This window comes from Capra hircus, chromosome 21 (assembly GCF_001704415.2).
Source record: "Capra hircus breed San Clemente chromosome 21, ASM170441v1, whole genome shotgun sequence".
Lineage (NCBI taxonomy): Eukaryota > Metazoa > Chordata > Mammalia > Artiodactyla > Bovidae > Capra > Capra hircus.
Window position 1 is genome coordinate 22,010,015 of NC_030828.1, and position 16,485 is coordinate 22,026,499.

A 16,485-nucleotide genomic window follows, 5' to 3' on the forward strand; every position below is an offset into this window, starting at 1 on the left:
TTATGACAGAATATTGACCAGAGTTCTCTGTGCCATTCCATAGTTCCTTTATCTCTTTTAAATATAGCAGTGTGTACATTTCAGTCTCAAACTCCCAGTCTGTCCCTCCTCTTCCCCCTTCCTCCCTGGTAACCATAAGTTTTTTCTGTAAATCTGTCAGTCTGTTTTGTAAATAAGTTTATTTTAATTTTTTTTTAGATTCTGCATGTAAGCAATATCATATGATATTTGTCTTTCTCTGTCTGACTGACGTAGTATGATAATTTCCTGGTCCATCTGTGTTCCATCTGTGTTGCTACAAATGGCATTATTTTCATTCTTTTTCCAATGGCTGAGTAATATTATGTTGTATGTATGTACCACATCTTTATCCATTCATCTGTCAGTGGACATTTAGGTTACCTCTGTGTCTTGGCATTTTTCTCTGGATATATGCCCAGGAGTGGGATTGTTGGATTAGTATGGTAGCTCTATTTTTACTTTTTAAAGATACCTCCATACTATTCTGCATAGAGAGTGTACCAATTTATATTTCCACTAACATTCTAGGAGGGTTCCCTTTTCTCCACACCTTCTCCAGCATTTATTGTTTGTAGATTTTTTGATGATGGCCATTCTGACTGGTGTGAGCTGCTATTTCATTGTAGTTTTGACTTGCATTTCTCTAATAATTAGTGATATTGAGTATACTTTCATGTGCCTCTTGCCCATCTGTCTTCTTTGGATATGGCTATTCAGGTCTTCTGTCCATTTTTTAATTTTATTTTTTTTTAAATATTAAGCCCCATGACCTGTTTGTAAATTTTGGAGCCTAATCCCATGTTGGTTGTACTGTTTGCCAGTATTTTCTCCCATTCTGTGGATTGTCTTTTTATTTTTTTTATGCTTTCCTTTACTGTGTGAAAGTTTTTGAGTTTAATTAGGTCCCATTTGTTTTTATTTCCATTACTCTTAAGAGATGGATTGAAAAAAGATATTGCTGCCATTTATGTCAGAGTGTCTGATGTCCAGATTATATAAAGAAGTCTTAAAAACTCAATAATTGAAAGTGAACAATCTGGGTGACATGTATACACTACTCTATATAGAACAGATAGCTAATGAGAACCTGCTGCATAGCACAAGGAGCTCTCCTCAGTGCTGTGTGGTGACCTAAATGGGGAGGAAATCCAAGGAAGAGGGGAGATAAGTCTATGTACAACTGACTCACTTGGCTCTACAGCAAGACCTGACACAACATTGTGAAATAACTGTACTCCAATTAAAAAGAAAGAAAATGAATAATCTGGTTAAAAAATGAGCCAAAGACCTTAACAGACACCTCCCCAAAGATATTCAGATAGCAGATAAGCATATGAAAAGATGCACCCCGTCATGTGTCAGGGGAAACGTAGACTACAGCAACAGTAAGATGCTGTTCCACACCTATTTAAATGGCCAAAATCTGGAACAGTGACAACACCAAATGCTGACAAGGATGTGGTGCAACGGGCCGGGGTGGGGTGGGAAATGTAAACAGTGCTGGAGGGAACGTAGAACGGCAGCCACTTACAAGACTAAACAGACTGCTCTCGTAGATCTAGCATTTGCTCTCCTTGTATTTACCCAAAGGAGTTGAAAACTTACACTACGCAAACACCTGCACAAGGATGTTTTTAGCAGCTTTATTCATAATTGTCAAAACTTAGGAGCAACTAAGGCGTCCTTTAATAGGTGAAAGAGTAAATTGTGGTATATCCAGACAGTGGAATATTAGTTAGTACTGAAAAGAAATGAGTTATCAAGCCACAAAAAAGTCACGGAAGAGCCTTAAATACATATTACTAAGTCAGAGAAGCCAGTCTGGAAAAGCTGCATACTTGTGTGATTCCAGCTGCTGGGTAGTCTAGAAAAGGCAAAGGACTACTGAGCCTGTGCTCTGGAGCCCAGGGGCTGCGGCTGCTGAAGCCCGCGTGCCTAGAGCCTGTGCTCTGCAGGAGGAACCACAGCGATGAGAAGCCTGCGGACCACAGCTAGAGAGGAGCCCCCGCTCAACTAGAGAAAAGCCTGAGCAGCAATGAAGACCCCGCACAGCCAAAAATAAGTAAAACTATTAAATATGTATATATATATTTAGTTTGGAGGCTGTAAATATGCATTTTAAAAATGCAAATAACAGACAACTTCTCGTCAAGATTTTACCTTAAAACCATTAGGAGGAAGCAGCCCTGGGAGAAGACAGCCTCCCCGGGGAGCCTCTCGCCTGGCCTCTTTGCTGCTGCGAGCACTGAAGGGGGAGGCAGGATTTTCCATGACTTAGGCCCAAGGCTCTAGCTGTTCTCTCCTCAACCCCCATGCTGAACCCCCATTCTGGATCCAAGGCTTTCATCTACCCCACGAGTTGCTCATCTCTGTTGATAGTGTTACTGTTTTCATTTTTTAATATATACCTCCCTCTTTCCCCAGTGGTTTCTCTTTTGAAACTCAGAGTTCAGTTTTCTAAACCGAAAATGACTTCTTCCTGGATTTTTCTGACCTGGTTATTTGACATTTGGAATTAGACATAATTAGTAGTGAAAAATGTTCCAAAATAAAGTTTTAAAGAAACCAGTATTATTTGTTAAACAAAACCATGTAGGCCCATTACTAAGACTCTCTGGATAGCCCTCGTAAAAGAGGACTGGGAGATGGTTTCAACAGTAGACTCTCAGGTTGAGAACTGCTGCGTTCAGGGCGTCTGGTGATTTAACACAAGAAGGAGGCGGGGATGAGCAGTGTTAACTCTGTGTCTTTTTCAAATAGCTTTCAGTTTGGAAGCCCGCTTTCTGCCAACACCTGTGTGTTTGGCTTCCACACCTAGCAAGGATTTCGTCGTTGCTCTGGATGCAGACGAGGGGCACTGTGAATGTGTGTGCAGCCGCTTTCACTAGTAATAATGGTTCTATTCCGGCACCGCACAGAGAGCTGAAAATCTGTTACTCATTTCTGCTCCACTGCTGCTGCTGCTGCTAAGTCGCCTCAGTCATGTCCAACTCTGTGCAACCCCATAGACGGCAGCCTACCAGGCTTCCCCGTCCCCACTGTTTTTTCCAGGCGAGACTTAGCAAAATGAGGAAACTTGCCTAAAGTTACTGTTTTTTGAGGGGAGAGAGGTCAGAGTTCAAACCCCTATCTCTTCCACCTCAGGAATACTGGTGAAGGGAAGCTTGGGTGATAGTGGAGAATTCATTTTGTTGTGTGTGTGTAACCCACTTCAGATAGCACTGAGGTTTATGAAGCTAACCTGATGAAACCTGGGCTGGTGTTTGCTTCGGGATGGCTGGTATGGTCAGCTAGCGGGCAGGCAGTTGTTGGGCCTTCTGAACAAGGTGGACTGCTGTCTGAGTGTGCGGGGTGTGCGATAAACATGACCTGTTCATGAAAATATGCCTGAAATAGACTTGTCCCAGACAGAGGCAAGATGCTAACTTATTAATCTTTGGTCAGGAATGTTCCTCTTGTCTGCACGTCATCCATGCCTTCTGGATTCAGGTTTTCTCTGGGAGGGAGCTGAGTCAATAACACTGAGTTCTCAGCGTCTCTCTTCTCACTCCCTGGCAGCCTGTATACCCTTCTCATTCTGACCAGTTCATACAAGTGGTCATTCTCCTCTTTTAGGAGGATCTAGGGGAGAAGTGGGCTTCCCTGATGACTCAGCAGGTAAAGAATCTGCCTGCAGTGAAGGAGACACGGGAGAGTTAGAAAGATTCCCTGGAGAAGGAAATGGCAACCCACTCCTGTATTCTTGCCTGAAAAATCCCATGGACAGAGGAGCCTGACAAGCTATAGTCTAGAGGGTTGCAAAGAGTTGGACACAACTGAGCAACTAAGCAGGCATGCGTGGGTGAGAAGTAGACTCCTGTCTGGCCTCCGTGATATTACATCTCAGATTTCTGCTGTTGGATTTGAGGGATTCTTAAATTTCAGTGACACAGTTAAAGAGAAGCACATGGGTTGGGTTATCCTTCAGTTGGCTAGGCTCATTTTTTTCTGGGTTGGTTCCTTCTGTTTTCACCTTCAGAGGTAGTCAGTCCTCTTCGAGGGTTTCAAGAAACCTTTATTTGTCCCCTGTACCAACTACATTAATATTTAAGAAATGGGTTCTATTTTGTACAGTATTTAAAGGTATCATGATGCTCATGGTTCTTATTAGCGATTACCTGAGTACTCTGCAAGAAATAGCTGTTTGGAAAAATATAGTTTTAAAAATGCCTCTGTGTGTGTGTGTTAGTAAAAGTATACTTTCATAGCAAAAACTTCTTGGAAAACCTTTTCTGTAGATATTTAGAATTTACTGCACATTACTCACTGTCAGGAATTGTGTTAAACTCTTTAATAGCTCATTAATCCATACACCATTTTTTGCCCAACACTATGGGGTTTGGGGAAAAAAGAGCCTGAACAGTTTCACTGTAGCCTGTGACTTGATTTTGGAATCCAATTGAGGTAACACATAAAAGGCTTCTTGTAAATATGTGCTGTGTAAATTGACTGGAGGGCAAATTAAGAGTAGGTAAGCAGAGAGAGGAGACTATAGGACATTGAAAGTGGATATTGGGTTTCCCAGGTGGCGGTAAAGAACCCGCCTGCCAATGAAGGAGACAAAAGAGATTTGAGTTTGATCCCTGGGTGGGAAAGATCCCTGGGGGAGGAAATGGCAACCCACTCTGGTGCTCTTGCCTGGAGAATCCCATGGACAGAAGAGCCTGGTGGGCTACAGTCCAGGGGGTCGCAAACAGTCGGATATGACTGAAGCAACCTAGTATGCACGCATGGGATGTTTCGATTGCCCTCAGACAAGGACCAGGGGAAGAAGCTAGGAGGGAGCTTTGCCTCAAGGTAGCTCTTGGTGCCATCTTGTGGGTGGATCTGGAAAAGACCAAGCTTCTCCAGGATGCCCTCCCCAGATTTCTACACAACACTGATACAAAACTTCTAGTCAGATATGACAGCTGTGATCTGGGAGTCAGTGGATTTGGTTGTATTCTGTTCATCAACAAGTCCTGATCAGTCCATCTCCAAAACATATTCCAGATTCAACTACCCATCTCCATGGCAACTACCAGGCCAAGCAAGCATCTTCTCTTACCTATCTGGACTACTACTCAGCTTTATTCCTGTCTCTCTGCCTCCCCTCTCATCCTCTCATTGACTCTTCTCCACTGGTAGCCGAAGGGATCTTTTTAGAAAACAAGAATCGAATCATGTCATTCCCTTGGGTAAAACTCTCTGGTGGGCTTTTCATGAAATTTAGAATAAAACCCCAGTTTCTTGTCCCGGCTTAGAAAGCTCTGCATCTTACACCTCCTGCCTGGCCTTAAGCTCATCTCCCTCTCTCCCCCTCTTTCCTCAGATGTCCCCCTGGTCCCACCCCCAAGTCCTGTGCTCTGCCTGGTGCCCCCTCGTCCATTCCCGGCATGGCTGACTCCTCGTCCAAATCTCGCCTTCCACAGTGCCACCCTGTGCCACCTCAGAGAGACTTCCTTGACTCTGATTCCAAACAGCAGCCTATTTTCTCTCCATCAGATCCCTCCCTGCTGTGTAGAGGTGTTATCTGGTGTCTGTTGAATGCCCAGTGCCTGGGAAACCGTTTGATACCTTGTGGGTGCTTAACAAAGGTTTGTGGAGTGGACGGATGCTGCTTTCCAGGTTCTTGTCTTGTTTCAGTTAGATACAGATTACTGTCAGGTGTCTTTCCCAGTAGATCATGAAAAGACCATGAGAATTAAGCTCCCAAGAATTGGACCCAGTTGCCACCATTGCCTGTTACCAGCGCTTTAACCATACTGCTCTAAGCTTCAGTTTGGTGGTGGTGGTAGTTCAGTCGTGTCTAACTCTTTGCTACCCCATGGACTGTAGCCCGCCAGGCTCCTCTGTCCATGGGATTTTCCAGGCAAGAATACTGGAATGGGTTGCCATTTCCTCCTCCAGAGAAGCTTTAGTTTGGTCATCAATAAAATGGAGTTAATGAGTTTATCTTACTCATAGGGTAGGGACATTCCCTGGTGGCTCAGAGGTTAAAGAGTCTGCCTCCAATGCGGGAGACCCAGGTTCAATCCCTGGGTCAGGAAGACCTCCTGGAGAAGGAAATGGTAGCCCACTCCAGTATTCTTTCCTGGAGAATCCCATGGATGGAGAAGACTGGTAGGCTGCAGTTCACGGGGTCTCAAAGAGTCGGACACGACTGAGCGACTTTCGCTTTCAGACACCTTCTTTCTCTTTTAACCTGCACCACATTGTCATTTACGTATTCCCCTGCTACCACTCAAGGACAGTGTGGGCATTTGGTCTTTGCACTCCTAGTACCTGGCTCTGTGCATGGCTTGTGGTCCGCAAATGTCTGAACTAATTTTGACTCTTGCACCTAAGAACACACCTGGCTCTTTCCCAGGCTGTGCCTCTTTGATGAAGTTACCACTCTGCCAGGAGAGGCAGACAAGACAGCCACTGGCTGCACAGGCAAGCCTGGAGGGCACGGACAAGTTGGGCTGAAGACAAAAATCTGATTTACATCTTTACTGTAGTTCCTGGGTTTGTAAACAGTTAATAAAAATTGATCCCAGCATAACTTTCTGATTCTAATAAGGGGTTGTAGGAAAAAGATAGATCACATGATTCTTCCGTGGTTCCTCGTGTTCAGGCTTTTCTGAAGATTCCTCCCTTTCTTTGTGTTCCTTTAATAAGTGAAAATACTCTGAAACCTGGAAGTGCTGTTATATACCCGTGTTATGTATAAGCTTGTATGAGTATGATTTTTAGATAAATGATTGGTTAAAAAAGATTAGCTGTTGAGTAAACATTGATTTAGAAATATTTTTTGACTGCCTGCCATGTGCCAAGGACTGTTTTGGGTATTGAAAATTTAGCAATGAATAAGGCAGATAAATATTGACCCTCTTTCAATAAGAAGATAACAAAATATGTAGTGTGGGAAATGGGAACTAAAGCTACAGGGGGGAAAAAAAAGCAGGCAAGGGACAGGACAGGGAGGGTCAGGGGAGTAGAATATTTAGACAGGATGGAATTATATATCTCTTTCCTGTCCTCCCCCACTGTGATCAAGATTCATAACATGGTAACTTTGCCCTGCAGGGTCATGATGTTAGGTCAGTTAGGCAAACAAAAGAACCACTGAAAGGTGGTTCATCAAGGTGTCTAATAATAATTTATTTTAGACCTCCATGAGCCATATTAACAAAAAATTAAACTATTAAAGTACAAACATCATCCTAATCTAATATCCCAATTTAACAATAAATCTTAACAAACATATAAATATTAAAAAACCTGAAAGACTAACTCAGCCCCTTGTGTAATTACTTATATAAGCCCACAAATATACTGTTGTTTTTATATTACCTAAAAGTATCAGTTGCTTTCAAAGCTGATAGCTGTGTTATTAAAATTGAAAATGACTATTCCCTTCTAAAATTAATGTGAAAAATAAAAAATTATTAAGAGGGCTGTGGTCTGAAGTATTAGGTCAGTTTGATTCTGATTTTGATACACAAAGAAAGAATGGACCCACCAATTCTAGTCATTCCGATCCCCTAATCCAGAGCTCTTGGGAAGTTGTTTACTCTCTGAGGACCGGCTGCTGACGTCTGCTCGCTGAGTAATGTCATCAGATTTCCTGGTGGTGGTTATTTTGGGGGGGCAATGGTAAGTAGCTGTCTGGCCCTGCCGGGACACCGCTCAACAGAGGTCCTGAGAGCCGGACATACCCCGTAGACAGGATGTAAGGTTAGAATGCAGTCAAGTTAAGTAAATACAGTCAGTGTTCATGACAAAATAGAATTGCTGAGACATTAATGTTTGAAATGACACTGCTAAAATTATATTGAGGTGGAATCTAAGATCTTTAAAGACAATCTGGAGCTTCTTTTCTTGCTTAGAATTAATGCAATGGTGAGTTATTTTTATAAGTTGAGATCATAAAGGGACATTGTCCTTTGTAAAAGTTCCTTCATCCACTTTTGGTGAAGACCATGTCCTCAGAATTGTTTTCCCAGGAGGAGTGGGACTTTTGCCCCTTAGCTGCCCATATTTTTATCTTGTCCTTCAGGTTGTGACCAACACTATATACAAATATATATGTATTTTTTTAAATCAAGCTAGTCATTAGCATTTTAAAGTTTTACTAATTATTGCCTCTAACTTATTGTTCTCTCCCCCATTTCCTAAAAGTTTAAACTGTTGATTTTCTCAAATTTAGTGAATTGGAAGCTTAGTATATTTACTTAATTCTTGTTTCATGACAGAAAGATCTAAGACTAAGTTTTGCCTCTGAGTAAAATTTTCTAGTATCCTGTAGGCCTTGTTACATTATATTCACGTTTTTATTATTTTCCAAGTAATCTATAGGTAGAGTTTGCATTCCCCTCTCTGATCCAGCACTCACATGAGTAAATATTTTCTAAATTTCCAGAGAGGGGCTGTTTCTTATGTTTTTATTTTTGGTTTGATTGCTTTATGGTTGGAAATAAAGACTGTACAAGTTTTGTTTTTAGGAATATGTTTTAAGGTTTTCTTTGTGACCTGGTACATATTTTTATGCTATTCATAAGTACTTTTTCTTCCCCTTTCAGACTTTACTTTTTTATCTCCTTGACCCTTCACAGCAGATGTCATGAGCATCCTTTGTAAGAGGCTGCAGCCTGTGGTTCACATAGAGGACCCAAATGTTGCAGCTGCTTTATCCTGGGCGGTGGCGCAGCCCTCCTGTTGACTGTTTCCTCTTTTCTTTCATGAAACTCCACCTCTCAACACTGTAGAAAATTAGCAAAATGAATTTTCCTTCTTTTTCCTGTCATTTTCTTCCTTCTTCCTCAGTGGCTTCACTGTCTTCTTCAAGCAGTAGGCTTCTGTCATTTCTTGTTCTTTGATTTCATTCACTTCCTAATAAAAAACAACAAAAACTTCATTGTTCTTTGGTCTCTCTTGGTGCCTCTTGCCTTCCTTCCTAACGCATTGTGAGAGCGACTGTACAGAGTGCCTCTCTGTCTCGAGACTCTCTTGGGGCCTCCTGGGTCATCATCTCTCAGAAATTCTGGCTTCAGCATCCATCTGGGGCTGCCCAGCTCCGGAGGAGAGATGGTGCCATGGGATGTCCGTGCTCACCCTTCCTTTACACTGCAGAGATCCGTCCTCAGTCTCGAGTCTAGAGGAGCAGCGACCCTCGTCCTTACACCTTCTGAGGGATGAGGTTCCTACAAAGCAAGGAAACTGAGCCTTCGTCCCATGATTAGTAGATATCAGCTTCTCACAGTTAGAAGTAGACACGGATGTCCTCCGTCACTCCACAGGTTTTGTTCCATGGATTTACTGTAGGATGGGTCACTGCTTGAGGGGAGAAATGGGGCCTGGGCAGGCAGGTAGGAAGTATCTTGTGAGAAGGTTTCCAGATCTCGTTCTGCTGCTGCTGTGGGTTTGGTTTGAAATCGCACCATCACCCAGAGGCCTCCAGTAGTGTAGGAGTCCTGCCAACACACACACTGTTTCTGGAGAAACTGCAAAAATGTGTCTCTTCTTCCCGGTAGCAGCCCAGGGCCGGGGCTCATGGCCTGGGGCTGGGTTTCAGCCTCCACCCCCCTCCCTTGTGCTCCTTTTGTAGCGCACAGACTTCCTAGCCCTTCCAGTGGCCCTGGGCTTGCAGCACAATTTATAGAACTAAACAGACTGGTTGGCGCAGTTCCAGCTACTGTGTGGCCTTAAACGAAGTGCTTGGAACCTCCAGTTCCCAGTGTGGACTCCCAACGTGTTGCAGAGATGCAGTGAGATATAACTATGTTCAGCCCTTAGTGCAGCGCCCGGGTATGCTGCGCTCTCCATTGGCGCTGTGATTCTTATTACTTCCTGGGGTTTGGTTATGGCATTGCATTTTTAAAAACTATTAACTTATTTATTTATTTGGCTGTGCTGTGCCTAAGTTGCAGCACATGGGATCTTTTTTATGTTTGCGGTACGCGAATTCTTAGTTGCGGCATGTGGAATCTGGTTCTCTGACCAGGGATCGAACCTGGGCCCCCTGCATTGGCCACATGGAGTCTTAGCCGCCAGACCACTGGAGAAGTCCCCAATGATACTGTATTTATCTTTGTGTGTTGGTTTTAAGTTCTCAGGTAGATAAGCTTTCTTTTCTTTCCTCTGTGTGGCTTGTGGGATCATAGTTCCCCACCAGAGATCGAACCCGGGCTCCAGCAGTGAGAGTGCGGAATCCTAACCACTGAACCGCCAGGGAATTTCCAATAAGCATTTATTGATAACCATTGTGTATAGAGAAGGTGTCTTTGGCTCTAATGTCCTGCGGTTCTGCTTACTGGATTTCATTATTTTTGTGCCATTTTAGATGTAAGGGTTCCTTGTCTATCAGGGGAAAGATGGGAGTAGACATGGGAAGGACCCAGCGTTCATTCAGTGTCTAATCTGTGGGGTTGTTTATATTATATGCCTCCTGATCTCTGTAACAAGTGAGGAATTGAGGCTGAAGGTGGGCAGTTCACTTAGAGTCACACACAGCTAGAAAAAGAGAAGCCGAGAGCAGACACATTTCATTTGTCCTTCTCCATCTTTCCTGGGTTTATAAGGAGAAACCTGGGTTCTCTCCATCTAATAAGTATTTCTGTAATTTTTCTCTAGAGTAGAAATTTCACTTTCATCTGTGGCACTGATTAGAGAGAGCAACATTTAAGCAAGTTTATCTTTTTTTCTTTTTAATTTTAAGCAGATCTTTTTCTTTCAGGTAGCAGTAGCTGATGTGCAATTTGGCCCCATGAGATTTCATCCAGATCAACTCCAGGTAATAATACACAGTGCTATAATCCTCACCTTAATTGTCTCTAAAAATGGGGAGGGAAAGGATATACACTGAAAGTAATCTTCTCTTTTAGATAAAATATTAGATCCATGTTAAATTCCCTGAACTTGATAGCAGTACTACAGTTATATCAGGGAATATTTTTTTCTTAGAAATATAGATGAATTTATTCTGTATTTATTCTGTATGGATCATCTGTATTTACAGATGAAGAAATGTCTGCAACCTACTTTAAAAATTAAAAGGTTCAGCAAAATAATAATAATTGTGTGTGTGTGTGTGGAGAGAGAGAGCAAAGGTGTAAAAATGTTACCAATTCATGAAATTAGAAGAGGGGCATTCATTGTCATTCATAACTTCCTGTAGGTTTGAAATTTTCTAAAATAGAGTAAAAGCGTAGTCTGTGCAAGGGTACTGAATCAGCTCCAGCAGAGAGAAACTATCTGCAAATTTTCTAGTCCAAAATCTTAAAGAAAATAACCAACTGAAATTAAGCTCCAGAGTGACCAGATGCCCCAGGTACACACACTGTTAGAATTTGTAACAGGTGAAAAGCACTGGCGGAAATTTGCTGTTTGCTTCTGCTGTATTTGTGCACCCCAGTAAGCTTAGAGGAACCCAGTCCTCAGGAACAGAGTTTCTATCGGCTTCGCAGTCTCTTCCCCTCAGGCCGGCCAGCCTGGGTGTGAAGGGGGATGAGGCAGCACGCCTTACCAGGTTGGCACAGGCACCTGGCCGCACAGGGCAGAGGCAGCCGCGGGCCTCACCTGCCCGGGCTGGGCGCAGGGCAGAGGCAGCCGCGGGCCTCACCTGCCCGGGCTGGGCGCAGGGCAGAGGCAGCCGCGGGCCTCACCTGCCCGGGCTGGGCGCAGGGCAGAGGCAGCCGCGGGCCTCACCTGCCCGGGCTGGGCACAGGGGCGCCAGCTGGCTCTTGCACCTGGAGCTATTCCCGTGTCACTAAATGAGCAGGTTTGAAAGTGTCACATTTTGGTCTGCTTTGATCTCCTCTCTTACAATCAAAGTAATTTTTTTAAACTTGGAGGAATTAAGAAGGCTTGAGTCAGATTATTTAATACTTTAAATATTATTTAAAGTATTAAGTATTTTAAGAGCTTGACTGAAATATTGGCATTTACCGTCTAAGGACTTAACCTAGTTAACTTCCTGTTAACTAAAATTTGTGTTTTGATTGATTTGGTATTAAGATGAAATACTTAAGTTTTTGTTGAATTCTTCCAGTGGGCTTATTAGCAAAAGAAATAAGCATTTGACCCATGCTCTGACTTTCAGACTCAGAACAGCTAGAATAGCTCTTGTGTCAGGGAGCTGAGCAGTAACATTGCTGAGTTACATGGAGGAAAAGGATTTACTCAACAGATTGTAATGCTTACATATGTGTACTTGCCTTGAAAACACTTGGGAGTTTTCTATGGGCTTCTAAGACATGACAGTTCTAACAGCATCTTTTTTTTTTTTTTTTTTAAAGAAGTGTTCATGCTTTTTTGATTCAGGTACTTTTAGTGTTTACCAAAGAAGATAACCAGTGTAATGGATTCTGCAGGGCGTGTGAAAAAGCAGGGTTTATGTGTACAGTTACCAAGGAGGCTCAGACTGCCCTCGCCTGTTTCTTGGACAAACACCATGACATCATCATTATAGACCACAGAAATTCCCGACATCTGGATGCTGAGGCGCTGTGCAGGTGAGCCTGAGAAGTGGGCCTCGAGAGTCCTGTGGCATTTGTGACAATAAATGCAGTCCTGAAATACATTCAGTTGAATTCAGTGTCTTTTAAGTTGCCTTCTGTGCATGTAAAATGAACAAGACATTAGACTATATTATCGGGCTTCCCTGGTGGCTGATCAGTTCAGTTCAGTCGCTCAATTGTGTCTCACTCTTTGTGACCCCATGAATCACAGCACATCAGGCCTCCCTGTCCATCACCAACTCCCAGAGTTCACTCAGACTCACGTCCATCCAGTCCATGATGCCATCCAGCCATCTCATCCTCTGTCATCCTCTTCTCCTCCTGCCCCCAATCCCTCCCAGCATCAGAGTCTTTTCCAAGAATTCTTCGCATGAGGTGGCCAAAGTACTGGAGTTTCAGCTTTAGCATCATTCCTTCCAAAGAAATCCCAGGACTGATCTCCTTTAGGATGGACTGGTTGGATCTCCTTGCAGTCCAAGGGACTCTCAAGAGTCTTCTCCAGCACCACTGTTCAATTCTTCAGCGCTCAGCCTTCTTCACAGTCCAACTCTCACATCCATACATGACCACGGGGAAAACCATAGCCTTGACTAGACGGACCTTAGTCGGCAAAGTAATATCTCTGCTTTTGAATATGCTATCTAGGTTGGTCATAACTTTTCTTTTCTTTCTGGTGGCTGATACGGTAAAGAATTCATCTGCAATGCGGGAGACCTGTGTTTGATTCCTGGGTTGGGAAGAGCCCCTGGAGAAGGAAATGGCAACCCACTCTAGTATTTTTGCCTGGGAAATCCCATGGTCAGAGAAGCCTGGTGGGCTGCAGTCCGTGGGGTCACAAAGAGTCAGACACGACTAAGCAACTAACACTTTCACTTTAGAATATTATTACTTTTAGGAGTGGTCTTTATCTCTTTTGTTTCATTTTGCTTTGCTTAAAGCAGTAAGAAAATATGAATGTGAACTGTTAAGGGTTAAGATGAAATCCCGTATGTCATTAACCACAACTGTCACCTGCATAGGACTGCAACAAGAGTTACTGTCATTTTCTAGATGTTTTAAAAGTTACAGCACATTTGAACATTGTCTGCCAATCTTAGGCAAATGTCCCTTGTTTTTAATACTTGCAGAAAATCAATATCATGAGAGAATTTGTGAGGCAGACATAAATCTAAGAAAGTTGCTTTCTCAAGAAGAGTCATTTGTTGCTGATGGAAGTAAAGCAAAAGTGAAATAGCAGTTTTATTTAAAAGGAAGCTTTACTTGGGGGAAGACAAATCATAATTTGAATATAATGTAAAATTTTATAATGTGTTAATTTTCCAGTTCCAGTTCAGTCACTCAGTTGTGTCCGACTCTGTGACCCCATGGATTGCAGCATGCCAGGCTTCCCTGCCCATCACCAACTCCCGGAGCTTACTCAAACTCATGTCCGTTGAGTCGGTGATGTCATCCAACCATCTCATCCTCTGTCGTCCCCTTCTCCTCCTGCCCTCAATCTTTCCCAGCATCAGGGTCTTTTCCAGTGAGTCAGCTCTTTGCATCAGGTGCCCAAAGTATTGGAGTTTCAGCTTCAACATCAGTCCTTCCAGTGAATATTCAGGACTGATTTCCTTTAGGATGGACTGGTTGGATCTCCTTGCAGTCCAAGGGACTCTGAAGAGTCTTCTCCATTACCACGGTTCAAAAGCATCAATTCTTCTGCGTTCAGCTTTATTTATAGTCCAACTCTCACATCCATACATGACCACTGGAAAAACCATAGCCTTGACTAGTCGGACCTTTGTTGGCAAAGTAGTGTCTCTGCTTTTTAATATGCTGTCTAGGTTGGTCATAACTTTCCTTCCAAGGAGTAAGCATCTTTTAATTTCATGGCTGCAATCACCATCTGCAGTGATTTTGGAGCCGAAAAAATTAAAGTCTGACACTGTTTCCCCATCTATTTGCCATGAAGTGATGGGGCTGGGTGTTAATTTTAGGAATGTTTAAATCTTGGTTTTTAAGAGCTAGAAAAGATTAAAAGCTAAATATTAATGTAACGATTTAAAAACTGAGCTGACAAGAAATTGACATCCCATCAGAAGGCTGTTTATAGGTACATGGTGACTTCTGTGTACTTGAGAATTCACCTGTCAGGTGGTCAGACAAGGTGGCTTTCGCCCTAGTGTGATCCACGTCTGTTCAGACTTGCCCCCGGCCTTGGTCTCAGGCCTGCTGTGCTGCCTGCCTCCCTTTCCTGTTACTGTCGGGTTGATGACAGTTAGCCATTGTCCCTGGAGCCAGATCTGTCGGACGTGCCATCTGGCAGTGCCCCCGTGAGGGCTGCGGAGGTGTGGAGGGAGTCCTGACCCCGGGGCCTAGCCTCTGGCCTTCAGGTCACTTTACATCTTCTCTGAGGATGTGTTTTCTCAGCTGTAAATCTGGAACATTTGGTTTCCAAGATCCTTTCTCTCTCCAACATTTGATGGATGGCATTCAGAGGAAGGGAAGAAAATGTCTCAGCTACATTGTGCTTATAGTCTTAACGGAGTGCTGCGAGGCAGGAGAGGTGTCTGAAGAGGGCCAGAGAGCCCAGATAGAAGAGGTGAGAGGGAAGAGGCGCTGAGGAAACCCTGGCTGCCTTCACAGTCTCATCCAAGTCCAGACCCGGCCACAGATGTGTGCAGAACCGTGACCTTCGCACTTGCAAACATGGCCTTGCTAGACCATCCAGGGCTCTAAGGGAAAGATTAAATGGTGGTAGTTATGTTCTGCTTTTTTTTTTTAACTTTTTATTTCCTATGGGAGTATAGCTGATTAACAGTATTGTGATAGTTTCAGGTACATAGCAGAGCAACTCAGCCATACGTATACATGTGTCCATTCTCCCTGAAACTCCCCTCCCATCCAGGCTGCCACATAACATTGAGCAGAGTTCCTTGTGCTGTACACTAGGACCTTGTTGGTTATCCACTTTATTTATTTATTTTGGTTATCCACTTTAAATATATGCTCTACTTTTTTTTTTTTTTTTACTGTGGAATGCAAAAGTAGGAGGTCAAGAAACACCTGGAGTAACTGGCAAATTTGGTCTTGGGGTACAGAATGAAGCAGGGCAAAGGGTAGCACAGTTTTGCCAAGAGAATGCACTGGTCATAGCAAACACCCTCTTCCAGCAGCACAAGAGAAGACTCTACACATGGACATCACCAGATGGTCAACACCGAAATCAGATTGATTATATTCTTTGTAGCCAAAGATGGAGAAGCTCTATACAGTAAGCAAAAACAAGACCAGGAGCTCACTGTGGCTCAGATCATGACTCCTTATTGCCAAATTCAGACTTAAATTGAAGAAAGTAGGGAAAACCACTAGATCATTCAGGTATGACCTAAATCAAATCCCTTACCATTATACAGTGAAAGTGACAAATAGATTCAAGGGATTAGATCTGATAGAGTGCCTGAAGAACTATGGACGGAGGTTCGTGACATTGTATAGGAGACAGAGATCAAGACCATCCCCAAGAAAAAGAATTGGAAGAAAGCAAAATGGTTGTCTGAGGAAGCCTTAAAAATAGCTGTGAGAAGAGGAGAAGCGAAAAGCAAAGGAGAAAAGGAAAGATATAAGCATCTGAATGCAGAGTGCCAAAGAAGAGCAAAGAGAGATAAGAAAGCCTTCCTCAGATCAATGCAAAGAAATAGAGGAAAACAATAGAATGAGAAAGACTAGAAATCTCTTCAAGAAAATTAGAGATACCAAGGGAACATTTCATGCAAAGATGGGTGCACAGTAAAGGACAGAAATGGTATGGACCTAACAGAAGCAGAAGATATTAAGAAGAGGTGGCAAAAATACACAGAAGAACTATATAAAAAAGATCTTCATGACCAGATAAACACAATGGTATGATCGTTCACCTAGAGCCAGACATCCTGGAATGCGAAGTCAAGGGGGCCTTAGAAAG

General features: G+C 43.1%; 1 protein-coding gene across 4 annotated transcripts in view; it reads left to right on the forward strand.

Moving 5' to 3' along the window:
• Positions 1-16,485, forward strand: part of PDE8A (phosphodiesterase 8A) — a 143,360-nt gene that overhangs the window by 63,237 nt on the left and 63,638 nt on the right. For all 4 annotated transcript variants that reach the window (XM_018066185.1, XM_018066184.1, XM_018066186.1 and 1 more), the window contains 2 exons: positions 10,760-10,816; positions 12,346-12,536. In XM_018066185.1, coding sequence (XP_017921674.1) covers positions 10,760-10,816; positions 12,346-12,536 — 248 coding nt within the window. The remainder of the gene's footprint in view (positions 1-10,759; positions 10,817-12,345; positions 12,537-16,485) is intronic.